The sequence below is a fragment of the Carassius gibelio genome, chromosome A15 (genome assembly GCF_023724105.1).
Source record: "Carassius gibelio isolate Cgi1373 ecotype wild population from Czech Republic chromosome A15, carGib1.2-hapl.c, whole genome shotgun sequence".
Taxonomy (NCBI): Eukaryota; Metazoa; Chordata; class Actinopteri; order Cypriniformes; family Cyprinidae; genus Carassius; species Carassius gibelio.
This window is the reverse complement of record NC_068385.1, coordinates 15515597-15533167: the sequence shown is the minus strand read 5'-3', so window position 1 is coordinate 15533167 and position 17571 is coordinate 15515597. Positions and strand designations below refer to the sequence as shown.

The 17571-nt window shown below is 37.9% G+C and overlaps 1 protein-coding gene across 19 annotated transcripts in view; it reads right to left on the bottom strand.

Moving 5' to 3' along the window:
• LOC128029322 (integrin alpha-E) overlaps nt 1–17571 on the bottom strand; it is a 60757-nt gene that overhangs the window by 13239 nt on the left and 29947 nt on the right. For 10 of the 19 annotated variants that reach the window (XM_052617043.1, XM_052617044.1, XM_052617047.1 and 7 more), the window contains exons 1-9: nt 2291–2429; nt 2028–2130; nt 1838–1917; nt 1622–1695; nt 823–934; nt 687–740; nt 524–592; nt 257–378; nt 1–152 (exon numbers count right to left, since the gene is read on the bottom strand). In XM_052617043.1, the coding sequence (XP_052473003.1) occupies nt 1–152; nt 257–378; nt 524–592; nt 687–740; nt 823–934; nt 1622–1695; nt 1838–1917; nt 2028–2130; nt 2291–2318 (794 nt within the window). In that variant the 5' untranslated portion in view covers nt 2319–2429. Of the gene's footprint in view, nt 153–256; nt 379–523; nt 595–686; nt 741–822; nt 935–1621; nt 1696–1837; nt 1918–2027; nt 2131–2290; nt 2430–12480; nt 12632–12753; nt 12909–17523; nt 17558–17571 lie in introns of those variants that run through there. The other 9 variants (XM_052617045.1, XM_052617046.1, XM_052617053.1 and 6 more) reach the window with 8 other exon arrangements.

The following is a 17571-nucleotide window of genomic DNA, read 5'->3' as shown; positions in this document are numbered from 1 at the left end:
AGGACATGATGGATGGCTGAGGCGGTCTTGGTGATCTTGCCAAGTTGCTGTATTTCTTTGACCTTTAGCAAAGCTTTGGCATGATCCTTACTGTCTAACAGTGACAGCTCTGTCCTGATCTCTGCACCAAACTGCACTATCGCAAAGTCACACTGAAGACAGAAGGGTTTTAAAATATATAATATAACTTTTACATTTTATTTAAACACAAAATTGCTATAAATGTATATCATAAAATGTTTTAGTTTATACTTGCATTGAAACATGTTTTCCAAACATTGGACATGACATTGTAGATGAAGTCTTTGGCTCTCTGAAAGTCGTCATGGTCAATGCTACCAGAGCCGTCCAGCACAAAAGCAGTCTCTCTCCCAGCATCTACAAAATATGTATAGAAAATATAGCTTGAATTGCTTTTTTTTCTTTTTCTTTTGGTATCTGTTGTGCGACCATCAGCATGGCATAATGAAGTATGATGTTATTTTTTATTTGTAATATTTATTTTAAAGTCTAAACAAAGTACCATCATAATCCTCATCTTTATCTTTTGTGTCACTCTCTGACTGGGCATCTCTTCTCATTCTCCGTTGATCTGATGTTGATAGAAATGTAAATTAGCAATCAGATTCTTTAAAAGAGTCACACTAAGACAACAGTTTATTTCATTTTCTCTCAGATGGGCTCACCTTGACCAATCCACCGACCTTGATAATGATTGTTGTTGTTATTGTTGTTGTTGACTGAGGTGAAAGAGGTTTTGAAAATGGTTAGGGTTTTATCTGTTTGAATCTGAAATACTATTATAAAACCATCCATTCTTACCTAATGTGACAGGATTCATTTTTTTAATGACTGTTCCAGTGGAGTACATGAGTTTGCATTCTCCATTCAAATCCTCAGATGATGACTCCCTTACACGAATTTGATTACACATCTTACAGAAAGAAAAAAAAAATACACATCTAAATATTTCATTTTGTCTTGAGAAAAGTCATTCCCTTTCATTTTCACTTCTGTATCATTTTCATTCTAACAAAACGAACAAAGTTGACCTATTTTATGTCCTATTTAAATGATAATTTAAATAACTCATAGACAGACTGAGGCTTAAATAAGACTATATTGTTTTCACTGAGGAAGTGGTGTCCCTATGGTTTTGTTTGACATCACAGTTGACTCACAATGCTGATGACTTACTCCTGATAGTCACATCATCCTGAACGATTAGCCAATGCCCCAATAAATAAAGCAAATACAACTCCCCAGAAATAACTGTGGTACCATCCAGACATTTCTAGTTACCTTTCACAAAAACAAAAAAAAAATTTCTCACCAATTTCCAGCTCTCTTAAAGACTATTTCCTGTTTTCTGAAGGAGAACTGATACATTTCTGTCTGTCACGTATGTGAAGGGGAAACCACACTCCGCGGTTTTACTGTGAAAATGCTATGCGACAGACTGAAAGACTTGTGCAAACTCAAACTATCTGATTATGAACAGTTTACTTCTCGTTTGGTACAGCTTTCAAAAGCTCAACCTTTTGTAAGTGAAATCAGGTTAAATATAAAACAACCGTCGGCCTTATCTAACATCCCTGTATTTAAGGATCTTTATACATACCATAACATGTTGTTCCTCTTCTAATGTCAGGCTAGATAATGATGCTACTGGTCTCAGGCCTTTAGGTTTTACATCTTCAAAAGAGATATTGATGTAAAAAGACTTTTAGAGTGAAACAAGGTATTCACTCTAAAATCAGTGAGGACATTATTGTGAAATTAACAATGTAAAGTTTCCTTGGAAATCTTCACTATGAATAGACAAAGACAAACTTACCATCAGACTTTACTTCGACGCATTCATTCTCTGCAGTGCATTTAAACAGTTTCCCAAGTTTTGGTGAAGGAACAAAAACTCTAGAATAGAACAAATTAAGACAACTTGACTAAAATAGATCAATAAATGTTCTTTATAAAATATATATTCATATATTTAGAATGATCTAAAACTCTTATAAAGGACCAACCCATCTGTTGATTGAATAATGGATTGACCAAAGAGTGGATCACCATTTTTGAAATGCTTCACAGGAGATATCTTAATGTTGAAGCAGGTTGCACTGTATATCGCTATAACATAAAAATTGTTTTAATAATATTGTTTCTACTTTTGCCCAGAAATTTTCAGATTCAGATAAATAAGAGTTTAAAACATGTTCAAACACAAATCGTTGTTATCATTAATTAGAAAAATTAGAGTCATCATGACAAGTGTTAAATAATTACATACCAATTATAAATAGCAGTCCTCTGTACATTTTGTGAATTTGATAAACTCCACGCTTTTAAAAAAACATATCGGCACAGTTGAGACAGAAAGCAACTCACTGTGGTCTTGAAAAAGTAGAACAGCACACAGTTGCTGCTGACAGTAAACCCGCCCCCTCCATACACTTCAGACCAAACACTTTTTCTTTACAGTGAAGCTGAATTTTTAAATATTAGCATAATTTTCAAATATTTTCATTGTTTAAATGGTATAAACTTTCAAATAATGTTAAATACACGTGTTTGACAGCACTATCAGAACATAACTAGAAACTGGATACTTGGGCAGGATCAAAACAAGCGTTAGCAAGGCAGTAGAAGTCTAACTTGTCTGTATAGTAATGTAGTTACAGTTAATAAAGACCTTACATTACACGGACAGTAACACTGACTAAAAAAAGTCTAAATTAAAATGTAAAAAGTCAGTGTTCCGTTTTTAAAGTGGTTACAATAGACATTGTCCTCTCAAAGAAACTCTGTGGTTGACTGGTTCTCATGGTGTGGTTCTCATACGGATCTGAAAAGCAATTTGTTAACGAAGGCTATTGGCTAAACATATTCTGACTGATTTAAACAAAACAATATATTGTCTATTAAGAAAACTGACCACTGAACAAATTACCCTTTTATTTAAATCTGCCAATTGAGTAAAATTAGTAAGACATCCATTAATTATCTTCACTGCAATACTACAGGTACGCACTAGTTTAGCAAAAAAGCTTGTTTCTAAAGGCCATGCTGCCTTTCTCACAGGATGTGGTGAACATGAAAAACCTGCATCTCTTAACTGAACATTAACCAATCTACTCTCAGCCCTCATTTTTCAAACAGACCTCAAATCATTTTTTTTAATCACCCGTCTCTCTTGAATACTTGATTCTTGTAAAGAGAACTGATAAAACAATCTGACAGCACTTCCCTTGACTATTCACTATTTATGTCACTCTCCTTGTCTGTGTTTGCATGTTTTACAATAGACTGTCAGAAGCTGTTCCTGAAGGCCTCCACAGGGCTTTTCATACTGTGCTTAAAGGGATAGTTCACTCAAAAATGAAAATTTCTCCATGGTTTACTCACCCTCAAGCCATGGTGTATAAGATTTTCTTCTTTCAGACGAATACAGTCGGAGTTATTTATAAAAACAATGTCCTTGCTCTTCCAAGCTTTATAATGGCAGTGAAAAGGGATTGAGATTTTAAAGCAGAAAAAAAGTGCATCTGTCCATCATAAAAAGTACTCCACATGGCTCTGGAGGGTTAACAAAGGCCTCCTGAAGTGAAAAAATTCAATTTCTTCCATGATTTCAGTTCTCGACTTTATTCATTCTAAAATGCTGATTTGCTGCTCAAGAAACATCCCTTATTATTATCATAGTTGAAAAAGGTTATAATGCTTAATGAATTGTGGAAACCATTATACTTTGATGAATAGAAGGTTCAGAAGAACAGAAATCTTTTTTTAACATTATAAATATCTGCACTGTCATTTTTCTTAAATATATATTTTTATGTATATATATTATATATCTTTATTTTTGATCTTAGATTTATTTTATACAGCAGATTCAACAAGGATGTTTACATCACATTCTCGTCTCCTATATGTTGTCTTGTTTTTGTGCATAAATTCTTGTCTGTAACAAGAATTCAATAGTGATTCATCCTCAACATTCTGGAAAACTTTACTTTATTAATCACTTCCTCTTTTGTGAGTGAATCACTACTGAATTCATATTATTAAAGGGGTCATATGATGTGATTTATATTTTTCAGTGTTACAGCTATTAGTGTTACAAGCTCTTGGTGCATAAAGAAGATCATTAAAGTTGCAAAGACTAAAGTCTCAAATCCAAAGAGATATTCTTTATGAGTCAAAGTTATCTGTTGCACAAAAGCAAAAATAATAACTAATATTAACCTTAAAATGATTGACGTGAGCAAGCTAGTCATAGTTTCTATTTATAACACGTGTTCAAAGGGTTGCTCAATGTAGCCAATCACAGACTCAGCTGTTGATTTCTGCAACGCAATGGCGTAAAATATTGTTATAACTGAGTTTTATGAGATTGCAATTAACTGAGATGTCAGCTTTTAGTAATAATAAAGGAAGTGCTGCTCGCATAATGCCATGTCAAACCATGTACACAGCAGACCATGCTCGCTTTTCTGCTAAAAATAACAGTGGTTTGTGAATGTTGATGCTTAGCCTAAATAACAAATATTTTATCGGGAGTGTTTATTCTGAGATGTTGTGAAGTTTAGAAGATGTTACAGAACCATTTCATGTAAATTTCTTTTTATGTAGCCTACTGAAAAAAATCGATAAACATTAGTGTTATGCAGGCTTTTGTGGACAGGAGCGGGAAACATAAAACATAAATTGGCTGCATACCTCGGTTGTAATGAGTGGTTATTTCAGTCAAAGGTGTTCTTCTATCAGCCTGAATCAGTCGGCCCATTCTCCTATGACCTCCAGCATCAACAAGGCATTTTCTCCTACAGGACTGCCGCATACTGATGTTTTTCCCTTTTCACACCATTCTTTGTAAACCCTAGAAATGGTTGTGTGTGAAAATCCCAGTAACTGAGCAGATTGTGAAATACTCAGACCGGCCCGTCTGGCACCAACAACCATGCCACACTCAAAATTGCCATTCTGACATTCAGTTTGGAGTTCAGGAGATTGTCCAGGACCACACCCCTAAATGCATTGAAGCAGCTGCCATGTGATTGGTTGATTAGATAATTGCATTAATGAGAAATTGAACAGGTGTTACTATTAATCCTTTAGGTGAGTGTATGTCCCCACTGGATGCAAAAAATGCCTAGTTTGTAATGGGTTACATTGGTTTTATCTTGTTGAGCCAGGACACATGGCATCACAGTATGTTAAGGGGCATAACATTTCCATCACACACTTGAGGTATTCGGCCAATCACAATACACTGGATAGCCGGCCAATCAGCGTACATCTCACTTTTCAGAATGATGAGCTTTGTAAAAATCAACATGTTTCAGAAAGGCGGGTCATAGAGGAGCAACAATAATGTACATGATGTGGAAAAATAGTGTGTTTTTTGGACCTTAAACCACATAAACAAAAATTGCATTACACCAAATACACAAAATAATGTTCTTTTAAGCTACATCATATGACCTCTTAAAAGCAATATGTCATTGACTCACATAAGTATTTAAAGTTGTAAATATGGACGGGTGCACCGTTCATCCACGTTCATTTTCAGCGTTTATTTGCGCATCTTCTCAGTTAACAACAGCTCTGTGTAGTGTGACGAGCACTCCCAGAGGAATCAGCGTCACCTTGGCAACCAACAGAAAACACCTGCACGTCCTCGTCACTGGCTGATTGGTCACAGCTGCTCCCCATCAGCCTGCACACTCTTAAGGAGCACACGCTGCACTCAAACGTCAGTCTCGAACCGAATGCAATGCTGGTCTAATCCCTGTCTCATCTCTTCACAGAAAGCAACGAGTGACCGACAGCCACTTTGGAACACGTCAGGACACCCACTTTCACCTTAACCGGACCCGAAAAGCACGGAGAGCACACAGGAAGCACCGGCCACCAGAAAGCAGAGCAGCACATTTCACCAGGCACCCCACAACACTCAATAAATCCACCCTCCGGGGCATTTGATTTCATGCACCTCTTGTCGAGTATTTCTTCACCCCGTGACAGTAGTAACAGCTGCTCTATGTGAAATCACGCACCTGATGGAATTTACCGCTGATTAGAGAACCGGCTTTACTGACGAGATGCGCATTAACGATCGGCCGATCGTGATCGGTGCACTCCTAATACAAATTCTTCACTTCAGGAAGCCTTTATTACCCTTCCAGAGTAATTTGGATTACTTTTTATGATGGATGGATAAATAAGTATAGTTTAGTGGATAAATTAACTCTACTTGATTCTGGTACCCAACTCTGATAAATATGTTTCTGATCTGCACAGCTCGGTTTACTTCACCTGAATGTCACACATCTCATTGGAGAACAATTGAGCAATTCACTCTCCTCAACTTATAATCAGAGGGAAAAGTTTTTCACTATACAAAGTTAATTGCTGATTTCAAAGCTTATTGTAGTTTAAATTATTTGAATATCTACAGTTCTAAGTATAAATACACAACATAAGATTGGCCCCTCTGTATTAATTGTGGCTCCTCTTGTGCTCATCAGTTAAAAAATCCTAATGATGACAAGTGCTTATACCTGTTTGATGACGAGTGCTTATCAGGATCAACTAAACTCTGGATTTTCAAAAGTATGTGAAATGTTTAAAGTTCACGGCATAGAATCTTTAAAATACATCCAAGAGTTTTGCACACCCGTCTGTTACTGTGGCGAAATTTCAAAATCAGTCTGAAGACCATAGTAGTAGTAGCACAACAAAAATAGCAAATTAATGGATATTTTTATAATTAATAAAATAAATACTATTTAATTGTTACCATTGTTGTGTTTGGTGTACTGAATGTTGAAGTCTGTGTGTGACTTTGTGTGGACTATGTGAGCATGGTTGATTACAAGATACTGCCGTAGACATTAAAGGAACATATAAACCCAAACAGAAGCATCACAAGGTTTTTGTGGAAAAACGAAAATTGTAAACGATCATTAACACTTGAACCGCTAGAAGTGACTGCAATACCTATAAGCACCAGCAGGTAAAATTTACCCACACACATGACAGCTGTTTTTATATTGCTAAATAACATATTATTTCATTATATTATTGTTACTGTCTTCACAAAGAAGTGTCTAGAGTCATGAAATGATTATGTCTAGTCATCAACTATATATTTGTCCTGTTGTTTTATGTTCAAGGCTTTTTTATGCAGGCTACACTATTCACTTTTCATAACGTCAGTATTAAGCTAACCAAGCCTGCACTGACAACGAGAATTAGAAGGAAGTAAATACATATTTGGGTGGTGTAATAATACAATGTCATTAATCAATATATTAATATAACCTATGTTATTTAAATGACTAAAATAGCCTATGAGCAATAAATAATTCACCACATTGCATAAGATGATACCATGACAAATTAAAGCACACAGCTTCACCTAATTTTGTTTATTCATAGCATTTATAATCTGAATTATCTTTGGGTAAAAGAGAGAGAGAGAGAGAGAGAGAGAGAGAGAGAGAAATGTTTTATTTAACACATAAAATCAGATTTTTCTACTACAGGAAACAGGCAGATAGGAATAAATAGCAACACAGAAGCGAAAAATAAACGATAGAAATGGCAAAATAAATTTTTTATAATTAATCAAAATGTTGAACAATTATGAGTAACATTAGGATAAAACATCTAAATATGAAATATTAAACGCCGTCAGATGCTGAGCTGACAGGATGCTTTACTTATCTCTCCATAGTGCTTCTTATACCTCGTCAGCATTCATAAATCGCCTTCTTTTACTAGTTTTGTCTTTATTTATGAAACTGATAATTACTAATTCAGTAAAGGCATTGCCTAGCAATGTACTGTTTAAAACACAAGCTGCACGAAAACAACGTTTGTGAGTATTGTGAGCATTTGTGACGGGGTGAGGAAGTACACGACACGAGGATGCAGGTAAGTTCCCCGAAGGGTGGATTTTATTAACCAGTAAGTGGGGGAAATAGCCAACATGAGGGATTTTCCAGTGCTCTGACCTCTCTCTTTCTTTCTCTCTCCGTGGGCAGTGCTGTGCGGGTCAGTGAAGTCTGTGCGTAGTGGGGGCTGGCAGTCACACACTGCTATCTGGTGAAAAATTACAGCGGTAGGTTAGCCGAGTCTTTGGAGACATCTCTCACCTTTGTGTTCTTCTGTGAGGCTTATGAAGTCGGCGCTTGATGGGGCACAGGTGTGGCTATTCAGCCCGTGATGAGCAGGTGCAGGTGTGCCTGCCCTATTTCCAGGGCGACGTTGACGAGAGCTCGGGACACGTGTCACACTCCACATCCCCCCCCCCCACCCAAAAGTCATCCTATCCCTGTAGAGAAGTGGGGAGATTGGGGGAGGGCGGGGAGTGGAGCCTGACAGACCTGCCAAAGCTGCCCATATCCTTGAGAGACCATCGGCGTTCGTATTGGGCGTCCCCACCCGGTGTTGTAAGGTGAAATGGAAGTCCTGGAGCACAAGGAACCACAGAGTCACCCTGGCATCTGTGTCCTTGGCTTAGGCTGTCCACTGTAGAGGGGCGTGATCAGTGATCAGGGTGAACTGGTGGCCGAGGAGGTAAAAGTGGAGCTCCAGGACCACCCACTTGATGGCCAAAGCCTCCCTCTCGACGTTCGTGTACCGTCGCTCCGCTGGGGTCAGCTTTCGGCTGATATAAATAACCGGGTGTTCCTCGCCATCTAGGACCTAGGAGAGAAAGGCTCCCAACCCGGTATCGGACTCATTCATTTGCAACAGGAATGGGCAGTTGAAGTCAGGGGTTCTGAGCACAGGCGCCAATGTGAGGGCTGCTTTTATCCATTGGAACGCATTCTGTAGCTGTGTCCAAATTCAGGGTCTACATCCTTCGGAGGACGCATTTGAAGGATGTTACATCACAGCGCCGCGACGAAGGCTGTCCAAATTCGTAGGATCCTTCAAATGCGGCCCACAAATGCGTCCTCCTTTTCCCCGAATTGGAAGGATGGGTGTGGTGGATCCTTTCGCGTCCTACCTATCCCACAATTCTTTTCGGCAGGACGAAGCGAGCGGTAGCGGAGTGGGGGAGGAGTATTATTTTCGATGTTTTTTAAAAACTGGCTTTTCAAAAATATATATTTTCAGTGGTTTTCTAGTTAGGCATTTTGTTTTAGCGTTAAGCATTTTTTTTTACATTTGTACGTGTATATGTAAAAAAAAAAAAAAGTTTACTTTCGTAAACTAGCTTCTTCCTTACTGCCTGTGTGAATATCCCCTTACACACAGCTTATTTGTTAGTGATTGAAGCTGTTTTTAACGCTTCAATGGACGAAAGAGCAGACAGAAGTGTTTATAAAGCTCCAGGGAGAGAAGGATGAGCTCTTCACCCGCGTCTTGCTTGGCGCTGTCACAGTTGCTAGGCGACAGGATATGAGCAACGGTTAAGGGAGGGAACTGAAAGTAGGGTAGGCTGTCCAAATTCACAAACACCGACGTCCGGTTTTTGCGGTCGTCGGAGGACCCATCCTCCTTCAACCGGGTAGGAAGGATCCTAAGGAGGATGCAGACCCTGAATTTGGACACAGCATATGTCTCCGGGTTCCAGTTGCCCCTTCCTGGTCAAGGTCTGTCAGGGGAGAGGCTAAGAAAAAAAAGTTAAGGATAGAACAGCGGTAGTATCCCACCAATCCCAAAAAGGCCAGTACCTGTGTCTTGGTGGCGGGCCGTGGTGCAGAGAGGATAGCTGCCATCTTCTTCTCCTGGGGCCGGATGAGGCCGTGGCCCACTTGATAGCCCAGATACTTGGCCTCGGCGAGGGCCAAGTGACACTTATTGGGGTTGGTGGTCAGCCCAGCCCGGTGGAGTTCCAACAGCACCTTCCGCAGCTGCTCCAGGTGGTCCTCCAAAGTCTCAGAGTGAATGATGACATTGTTGAGGTAGGCGGCTGTATAGAGCTGGTGGGGCCTTAAGAGGACCTCCATCAGGCATTGGAAGGTGGCGGGGGGACCTACAGGCTGAAGGGAAGGAGGCGGTACTGCCAGTGGCCACTTGGGGTTGAGAACGCTGTCTTCAGCTTGGCCTGCTCGGTTAAGGGGACCTGCCAGTGGCCCTTGGTGAGGTCAAGGGTCAAGATGAACCGGGCCCTTCCCAGGCAATACAAGAGCTAGTCAACCCGCGGCATTGGGTAGCTGTTGACTTCTTCACTGCAATGCCCGCATTCTCGACCAATGTGACAGGGTGAAGAAGTACACGACACAAGGATGCAGGTAAGTTCCCCGAAGGGTGGATTTTATTAACCAGTTAGTGGGGAAAATAGCCAACGTGAGGGGTTTTTCGGTGCTCGTCCCTCTCTCTCTCTTTTTCTCTCTCTCTCTGTGCGCAGTGTTCTGTGGGTCCATGAAGTCCATTCATAGTGGGGGCTGGCAGTCACACACTGCTGTCTGGGGATAATAACAAAGGTAGGTTAGCCGAGCCTTTGGAGACATCTGTCACCTCTGTGTTTGTCTGTGAGGCTTATGAAGCCAGTGCTTGATTGGGCGTAGGTGTGGCCACTCAGACCGTAATGAGCAGGTGAGCTCGGGACACATGAGCTCGGGACAAGTGAACACATTATATGGCGGAGAAATTTGACCTGCGCTGGCGCTTGTAGGTATAAATACAAGTTTTTCCATCTGGTTTTATCTAAACCATTTTAGACAACAGGGGTTCCAAAAATACACAATTTTAGTTAATGTCAGTGACTGGGATACTTGAATTTTTTGTTAAAAATATTATATGTACATTTTAAAAATGTACCTCGTGGTGGTTCTAGTGTTAATCAACATGAAAAATATGCTAACTAATGATTTAATTGGAAGTTAGGTAACCTTCTAAAAGTAGCCTATTAGTTACTTCCATTCCTTTGAAACCAAATAACTTAATGTTGTGCCATTACGAAGAATATAACGTAAATGAAGTTTCAAGTGCCCAAACAAAGAGAGCACTAATCACTATAATGGTGACTTAAAAAAAATAAGTCAGCTTATGTGATCTTCACTTACATTTTTCAGTTGTATTGACAATTCAACATTCAAGATGACTTTGGGAAACAAGTGAATGCAACTAGAGAAAGAGAACTGCAGAAGTGGAGGAAATGAGCGAAAAGTCTATAAGAATTGCCCTGTCTCAAAAACTCTTCCTCCTTCTGCTTCTGTTGCTTTGTTGTACATTAGCAATATATTAGTGCCTCTTACTGGTTAATTTAAGTCATTGATTCCATTGTGGCTACTTGAATATTTTTAACTTAAGTAACAATCATTCAAAGCAGTAAGTAAATTGTTTTATTTGCCTTGAAATAAGCTGTAACTAAACCGTAGATGCTTCCCATAGTTTAAAATGCTGTGGGGTTGTAAGAAAAAAGATTGATAGTATTTGTGAAAAACATGATTGAGGCTGGTAGTATGTTTGAATTTCACAATTAATTTGGACAAAATACTCTTGGTGTACTGTTTTTTGCATACTATGTAGTAAGGATATATTCAATTTTTGGATGCAGTATTTTAATAGTATTTCATGATCACAAACAAATGAAGCTTTATAAAAATATTCATAATATACCATTTATAAAACCACAAAACTGGCACAGTGGTATGTATAAGCCATTATCGTTATTGTTATTATTTTCTAAAGAAAGCTAAATGTAAGATAAAAGTAAATACTGTAGATAAAATGTGCCTTCTATCTTCAATATTACATCTTTCCACCTTGACACTTTGGTACTGTATAAGCCCTAAACTTAAAACAGACAGTTAAATGTCTGTCAGTGAAGCCACTTTTCTAACTATAACAACTAATGCCTAAATATACTTTCCTAATCATATAAAAAGAAGAGTAAATGGTTTTCCACGTCTATTTGAAGAAGGAATCTACTTCATCTTCATCCATGTTCTGGAGCCTTCAGACTTTGACACATATTTTTAGGAGCTGAGCAGGAGGGTTAAAATCAGTCCCTGCATGGAAAATAATTTCAAATTAAACTTAGAACAGGAATTACATAATTTATTATAGACAAATAGTAAATTATTAAGGAAAAATCTATTGGATCATTTAAGATTTATTAGTGTTTCTTGAAGTTGAATCACAACTTGAATCAAAACGTTCTTACCACTTAGGTCCATTAAGGAAAGAAAGTCTTCTAATGCAGCATAATTGGAAACATTAAAAAACCTATTAGGATCTGCTATTTCCCTCATCTCTTGTATTGCTTTGGGGTTAGACAGAATGCCTTTACCAACCTAAAGATAACATGATGTAAGTGCAGTTGTCTGGGTTCTGATTTATTTTGATAAACCATAATAAATGTATTAACTATTCAGTAACAAACTGTAAGTAATATATTTGATATGCATGTTGAACTAGGACAAGATTAAATAAATTACAGTAATCTATAATTGTAGCTTTAAATCTTTAAAATGAGATTATCTTAAATGCTACTGCAGTAAACTGGATACTTACTCCTATGGAATAGCGAGTGACACCTTTCATTTGTGGCATGTTCAAAACATCTGAAAGATTCATTGGATCTCCCAGCATTTGTCCATCAGACAATACAATTATAATTTTTTTATTATTTTTTGATCCATTCTCAGGCATGAAAATATCTGTGCTGTAAACAATGAAACCAGTATTGACCATATTAATATATCACCAACAAAAGTGCTGCATGCCAGTCAAACACTTGAGGTGGAAAATCTTTAATTTGTTTTAAATCATAATCTGTGAACTTACAGGACATGATGGATGGCTGAGGCGGTCTTTCTGATACTGAATATTTGCTGTATTTCTTTGACCTTTTGAAAGGCTCTAGCATGATTCTTACTGTCTAGCAGTGAGAGTTCGGTCCTGATCTCTACACCATATTGCACCATATCGCAAAGTCACACTGAAGAGAAGAGATAGTTAGTTTTTTTGTACTTGGAAACAAAATGGCTGTAAATGTGTGTTTCATAAAATGTTTTAGTTTATACTCGCATTGAAACATGTTTTCCAAACATTGGACATGACTTTGTAGATGAAGTCTTTGGCTCTCTGAAAGTCATCATGTTCAATGCTACCAGAGCCATCCAGCACAAAAGCAATCTCTGTCCCAGCATCTACAAAAGACACACAATTTGATTCTGTGGTGGCTTTGTTTGAAGCAATTTTTTGTTTAAAAGTGAAAGTAAAGTGACATACAGTATATTGACCCATACTCAGAATTTGTGCTCTGCATTTCACCCATCCAAAGTGCACACACACATACACTGTGAGCACACACCCGGAGCAGTGGCCAGCCAAATTTATGCTGCCGCGCCCAGGAAGCAGTTGGGGGTTCAGTGCCTTGCTCAGGGGCACCTCAGTCATGGTATTGCGGGTGGAGAGAGCAAATATAGGTCCGAATCTCTAACCATTAGGCCACGACTCCCTTTCTTAAATAGAAAATGCTCTCTGACTAAATATAAAATGTCTTAAACTGTGTTCCGAAGATGAACTGAGGTCTCATGGGTTTGGAACAACATGATGGTGAGTTATTAATGACATAATTTTGATTTATAACCCTTTAAGGATTCATATATGTTTAGTATGTGTGTTTGAATCTTCTTGCTTGAAACGTTTCTGACAACCAATTATTTGTCAAATGTATCATATTCTTGTTTTAGGAATCATGTCCAAAATTATACCCTGCATCTATCTATGGGGGTGGAGAAACATCGCAACACCCCACGAGAAGACAGTTTATAATTGGTCAAGACAACATTTGAGTCTAAATACCCAGGACACCATCAAATTTTGCTCTTAGCTTTTGCTTTTAGTCATCACTTTTAGCCATGTTTTTTGCCATTACTTTTTGCATTCTTTGAGTGCCATTCCAGCGTGCTTCAGCCACTGCTACTTAGCCACGATGAGAAGAAACACCACATAGTCTCATCAGACTTTACTTCTGTTCTTTTACTTTAGTTTCTTTGCTTTTCCGTTGAGAGTTTCATGTTCTGAGTTAAGTTTTGCCAAACACTGTGACTGCACTGGTGTATCTAATATAATTTTAACTTCCTTGAGGAACTCAATGCGAGGGTGTCACAGTCTTCTGTCTTTCCGTCACTGTCTTCTGTGAGTGTTGTGTTTGTTTGGTGCCATGTGCTCTCTCCTGTCTTTTTCTGACCCCGCCCACCTTGTGACCTCATTATTGTTTGGTTGCACCTGTGTTTCTCCCTTGCTCCCGGACTCATTACCTTCACTTCGCACACCTGTTTCACTCACTCACACACACCTGGTGCCCATTGCCCTTGGCTATATATTCTCCTCTCTCACACCACTCTGTCTGGCTGGATTAATGTTTATTGTGATTTGTTGGTTGCTTCTGCTCATGTCCCTGTTGTTTGGTTCTGTTTTGTTTTTGCATTGTTGTTCTCATTTATTAAAAATAAGTTTCTTCCCTGCATTTGGACCCAGACCCCGTTCCTTCCGCACCGTGACAGAGGGTTAATTAAGTGATTGATGGCTGTTCATGTCCATGCAATTTCAGGTATTGCTGTAAACTTGGGATTTCATATTTTCATTCTCTTAAACTCATTCTTTCCTAACTTTCTCTCTTCCTGCAACTTGTGTGAATGTGTGTGTGCGTGTGCATTGTGTTAGATTAGTTTATATGCCTTAAACTTATCTAAAACCTTATTCATATTGAAAAGTATCTTGTGTTTTGTGCTTACAAGTTAATGTCTTAAACTGCAGATCTTGTTACTCTACTAATTAAGTGTTTTCCCTATACTTTGGATATTAATATCCAATGCAGATTTGATGTTCTATGACTATGGGCATCTCAGTGACCAGCCGTAAAACATTGATTCTGTCCAAATTCCCTTTAAAATCTTAAATGATTCCCTTTGAGCTAAATTTACCTGTTTCCCTTACACTAATCATCAGCTAATACAACTAAACGTTAACATATTATAACCAAGGAGAAAGGCTGAAAGACTGTTGGCATGGCATATCAAGGCTCAACAAAATGAAAATGTGAAGTTAATGGTGTTTGTGTCACAGTTTCATTCGCGGATCCTTTGTCAGATATGACTGACTAGCCTTGGATAAGATTCCAAAAAGTTTCACACATACAGAACACATTACAGTCATTGATGCACAAACACGGATATGTTCTACATGTCTACAGTATAAAGACTGAATAAACCTTAGAAACTCCAAAGGTGAAGTTTCTCCTTGAGATGAAGCAGCCAGCACGCTCGCACACTTCACTTTTTTTTGTTTAGAGTTAATCATTGTGCACAGATTAGTTTGTAATTGCTTCCCTAGTTGTATAATCGGGGGTTAAAATGTAAAGAAGAAAGGAAAAGAAAAATTGATAGACCATCCTGAAAAACTTGTTCTGTCTATTGGGGGCCTAATGCAGTTAATAATTCAGTTATTAGAGAGAGAGAGAGAGAGAGAGAGAGAGAGAGAGAGAGATTAAGCATGTGTGATTTACACATGTACATGTGAGTCTGAGCATCTCTCATATAAGTGTTTGGCAGCAGTGTCTTAAGAAGTAGTGAGACTATAAGTTCATCTGCTCCAACAAGAGTGCCGTTATTACCTTACTAGTGAGAAATGTCATGTAACTTTTAAGTTGCTAAACTATTTTACTGATAAAATTGTCATAGTACTGCTTACTACAGGTTTCTGTGTGCCCGTACTGTATGTGTGTGCCCTTGTAAAGAGGAGAGAGTAGGAGAAAGAGATTATGTGCTTTCCATGTGGCAAAAACATGGAAAGAATTTCTTGCTTTTATCCAATTGTTTACTATATTTATTTGCTAGGTCAGTGTCATTGTGGGTTTTGGTTATTTTGCTGCTGTAGCCTGTGAGGACTTTTGAAAAACTGAAGTCATTTGGCGAAATGATACTTTAGCTGTAATTGCATGGCTTAGAACCTTCGTCAGCCAAGATAAGTTAAAAACATTAGACACTCATTCATGGGTTCACGTTTACAAATCACATTTTTGTATTTTGCAGTTTTGTAGCTCTTTTTTTATTTTGTTGAAGACTCTTTTGATGTTTCTCATGTCTGTTCTATGCTTGATAAAGCTATGATTAATTTCATAATGTCAGATTTTAGAATGGGAACTATCCAATATATAAGACAAAACTGCCTTTCTCTACTATATAATGTAATGTTTGATGAAAACATTCTTACCATCAATTAAACTTTGTTCCAGTGAGGACTCAATGTCACCTAATTTTGCATAATTGGAAACCTTGTAAAACTTCTCAGGATCTGCTATTTGTGTCATCTCTTCTATTGCTTCAGGTTTATCCAGAATGCCGCTACCAACCTAAAAATAACACAATGTTAGTGCAAGAGTGTGGATTTTTAGGTTTATTTTGTTAAACCACAATAAAATCAATAACTATAGATTAACAAATGTAATATAACTGATATGAATGTTTTAGTTGGACTCGTGAACCTAGAAGTGTCTTCAAGATTAAAATAAATGTCAGTAATGTGCAATTGTAATTCTAACAGAGGATGTACCTTTTAAAAACATCTTAAGTGTGATTTATTATCTAAAATGCGGCTGTAATAAACAGTAAACCGGACACTTACTCCTATGGAATAGCGAGTGACACCTTTCATTTGTGGCATGTTCAAAACATCTGTAAGACTCATTGAGTCTCCTAACATTTTCCCGTCAGACAATACAATTATAGATTTTTTGGAGTTCTTTTTTGATCCATTCTCAGGGATGAAAATATCTGTGCTGTAAACAACCAATGAAACCAGTGAAACAATGAAATCAATGTATCACCAACAAAAGAGCTGCATGTCAATCAAACACTTAAGGTGTTAAGGTGTAAAATGTCTAGTATTTCATATCATAATCTGTAAACTCACAGGACATGATGGATGGCTGAGGCGGTCTTTGTGATATTGCCAAGTTGCTGTATATCTTTGACTTTTAGCAAAGCTCTGACATGATCCTTACTGTCTAACAGTGACAGCTCTGTCCTGATCTCTTGACCAAATTGCACTATTGCAAAGTTACACTGAAGACAGAGGGGTTTTAAAATATATATTATACCTTTTAAATTTTATAAACAAAACTTATTAATAAACTTAAAACAACTTAGCTTAAAAACAAAAATGACTATAAATGTGTCTCATTTAAATGCTTCAGTTTATACTTGCATTGAAACATGTTTTCCAAACAATGGACATGACATCGTGGATGAAGTCTTTAGCTCTCTGAAAGTCCTCCTGTTCAATGCTACCAGAGCCGTCCAGCACAAAAGCAATCTCTGTCCCAGCATCTACAAAATATGCACAGAAATGATGGTTTCTTGTTTTTCTTTGTTTTCCATGCCACCATCCTGATGTAATGAAGTAATTTATTTTTAAAGGCTGAACAAAGATTAGTACCATCATAATCCTTAACTTTATCTTTTGTGTCACTGTCTCTCCCAGATCTTTTAGAAGAGTCAAACTAAGATATTCTCTCAGATGGGCTCACCTTGACCAATCCATTGATCTTGATAATGATTGTTGTTGTTGTTTTTGTTGTTGACTGAGATGAAAGAG